General features: G+C 39.7%; 1 protein-coding gene across 3 annotated transcripts in view; it reads left to right on the plus strand.

The window, feature by feature from the left end:
• The first annotated feature begins 1,089 nt into the window (after window positions 1-1,089).
• epha2b (eph receptor A2 b) overlaps window positions 1,090-2,521 on the plus strand; it is a 23,723-nt gene continuing 22,291 nt past the window's right edge. For 2 of the 3 annotated variants that reach the window (XM_034876541.1, XM_034876543.1), the window contains exons 1-2: window positions 1,091-1,271; window positions 1,980-2,059. In XM_034876541.1, the coding sequence (XP_034732432.1) occupies window positions 1,106-1,271; window positions 1,980-2,059 (246 nt within the window). In that variant the 5' untranslated portion in view covers window positions 1,091-1,105. Of the gene's footprint in view, window positions 1,272-1,979; window positions 2,060-2,521 lie in introns of all 3 variants that reach the window. The other variant, XM_034876540.1, reaches the window with a different exon arrangement.

Consider the following 2,521-nt stretch of genomic DNA (forward strand, 5'->3'; position numbering starts at 1 on the left):
AACGTGGCAAACAATTCAAAATCAACATCTCCATGCAAATTATTCTGCAGGCTGCTTTCCAGCCAGGTAGGTAAAACTGTAACCAGTCTTATGGTACCTTCAAATGTCCCTGTAAACTCTACTTCTTTTTTTTTCATTTAAGGAGAGTGGCTGACGAGTTGGTACTTGAAAGTTACACAGGAAGACAATAGTGCAGATCAGGTATGCATTTAATAGTTAATTTCATCATCAATTTCCAAATCCCAGGAAGATGTCTTCAAATTGCCTGTCTTCATCTACAGTGAAATAAAAGGAGAGAGAAGCAGCAAACCCTCACAAGTCAGAAACTGGAATCAGCAGATGTTTGACATGTTTGCTTGATAAATTACCTAAACGATTAATCAATTATGAAAATGATTATGATCAATTTTCCTCATCAATCGACTAATTCAGTGGTTTCAACAGTGGTGCAAATTATATGTTTACACATTTTCTATAGGATGCATAAATGCTCACATAACTCTTTATTTATTAAGTTCATCGATTGCCATGTCCTGTCCCCTTAAAGCAATATCTCAGGCCTCCCTGGATCATGAATGACAATTTTTATATAGTGTGAACCCACGTGGTAATTCGTTGTTTCTAACAATGCAATAAGGAACATACAACTAGAAAATTACCTGAATATTTTACATTTTAAAAAAAAAACACAAGCAAGGCTCACTGGAACTTGCTGATGATTTATTTACAGGTCACTGATTCACAATATTGTCTTAACACTTTTAACTTGATCCTGCAGTTGTCGTTTCTCTTTTTCCTTGTATAGCGTGTATGTACAGTTTTGTGTTGACAAATATTAGACAAAGACATGTTAGTTATTTTTTTGTTTGTTCAATAAACATGTCACAAGCTTGTAGACTACTTGTGCGTTCCCAATGGGTAACAAAATCCGAAATTTCCGACAGTGCCTGAAGGTTGCAAAAGTTTCTCATGCGCCACCCCCGCACCCTGGAAACACACACACACACACACACACACACACACACACACACACACACACACACACACACACACACACACACACATTCCAGCAGGCGGAGTCTGTGACGTGCTGGCCCGTTTGTGAATGAGCTGCAGAGCAGCGCTCACCTCTCAGAGTCCCAGCCAAGCCCAGGAGCGGAGCGCGAGAGGAAGAAAAGTTTGCCAAATGGATATCTTTACTGGAGTCAGACCTTTATTATTTTCATATGTACTCATTAACGGCATATTCATTACTTTACAGACTAAAGAAGGTGAGTGTTTTTTTTTTTAAACGATTTCCCAAAAGTCAACCAGGCTAAATCTTTTTTTACTTTATTTAAGTTTATTGAAGTGAGGCGCGCGTGCCATGCGGGGATCTCCTTTAAGGAACTTTAAAACCAGGAAACACACTTTCTTCACTGTCTTATAGTCTCTCAAAGTCGTATTTTATGAGAACCCTTCAATATAAAATGATCCTCGTTGAAGTTTCTTATTTACTGATTATAAATAATCACTAGTTGAGAGTGTAGCTTGCATCCGCGCTGCTCAAACTTTACAACACCTGCAGGTGAATTCTGGAGAGAACGTGCAATTTGTTTCTGCAAAATTTTAGATCATATTGTAATATTGTTTTCTTCTGTATTAGCCTTTTAATATCGGTGTATGCGGTGTTAATTTTACACCCATTTGGTTGACATTCAGATACTCAAAGTACATGAAATAGTATTTCTAGTTATTGCCAGGTAAAAAAACAGAGTTTTAAACAACTTTTATTTTAAATGTAAAGAAGGTGTTTGTTTTGTTCAATTCCATGACAGAATTACGTCCTGTCAGCCTTGGCATTATTATGCAGAACTAGTAAATTTGTAAATGTTCCATGTGCAAAATCTTTTTTTAAGAAATAGAAGATAATTTCAGTCAACATGAGTTAAATGTTTATTCTCATGGAGCCTACTGATAGTGTTCTCATTTCTCCACAGAGGTGCTTTTGGACATGAGGGCAACAGGAGGTGAACTGGGCTGGTTGACATTGCCCTTAGATCAGGGTGAAAAACCTGGGGTAAGTACAGCTTCTACCTCTCCAGCTCCCACGTTTCCACTTGGAATTTGCCTTAGGATACATCCGCATGAAGAAAATGCACAGGGAGGGCCCGGCCGAACTGAGAGCCTCAAATGCAAAATATTTGACCATTTGACTTGTGTGGTTAGCCATTCGGTGGGCCTTGTGTGTATACATGTCAGGTTGCTATAAAATCTGGCAGTTAGCGCCTAATGGTTGCTTGAGTGTGGAGATGAGAAGGACTTGTAGGATCCTATCAGGAGCTGCTGCCCGGCAGAGCATGTCTGGGCTACGCCAACGTTTAGGCAGACAGAAGAGCTGTTAGCTCTGAACTGGGAATACTTGTGGCTTCTTGTGGTTTCAAGGCCTCAGCTACACAATTGTACGTTAGACAGCAATTAACTTTTAAAGTTTGCAACATGTGGTACCTCTTTTTAGAGGGGGGGGGGGGGGGGGGGGGGG

The sequence above is a fragment of the Etheostoma cragini genome, chromosome 7 (assembly GCF_013103735.1).
Source record: "Etheostoma cragini isolate CJK2018 chromosome 7, CSU_Ecrag_1.0, whole genome shotgun sequence".
Classification (NCBI taxonomy): Eukaryota; Metazoa; Chordata; class Actinopteri; order Perciformes; family Percidae; genus Etheostoma; species Etheostoma cragini.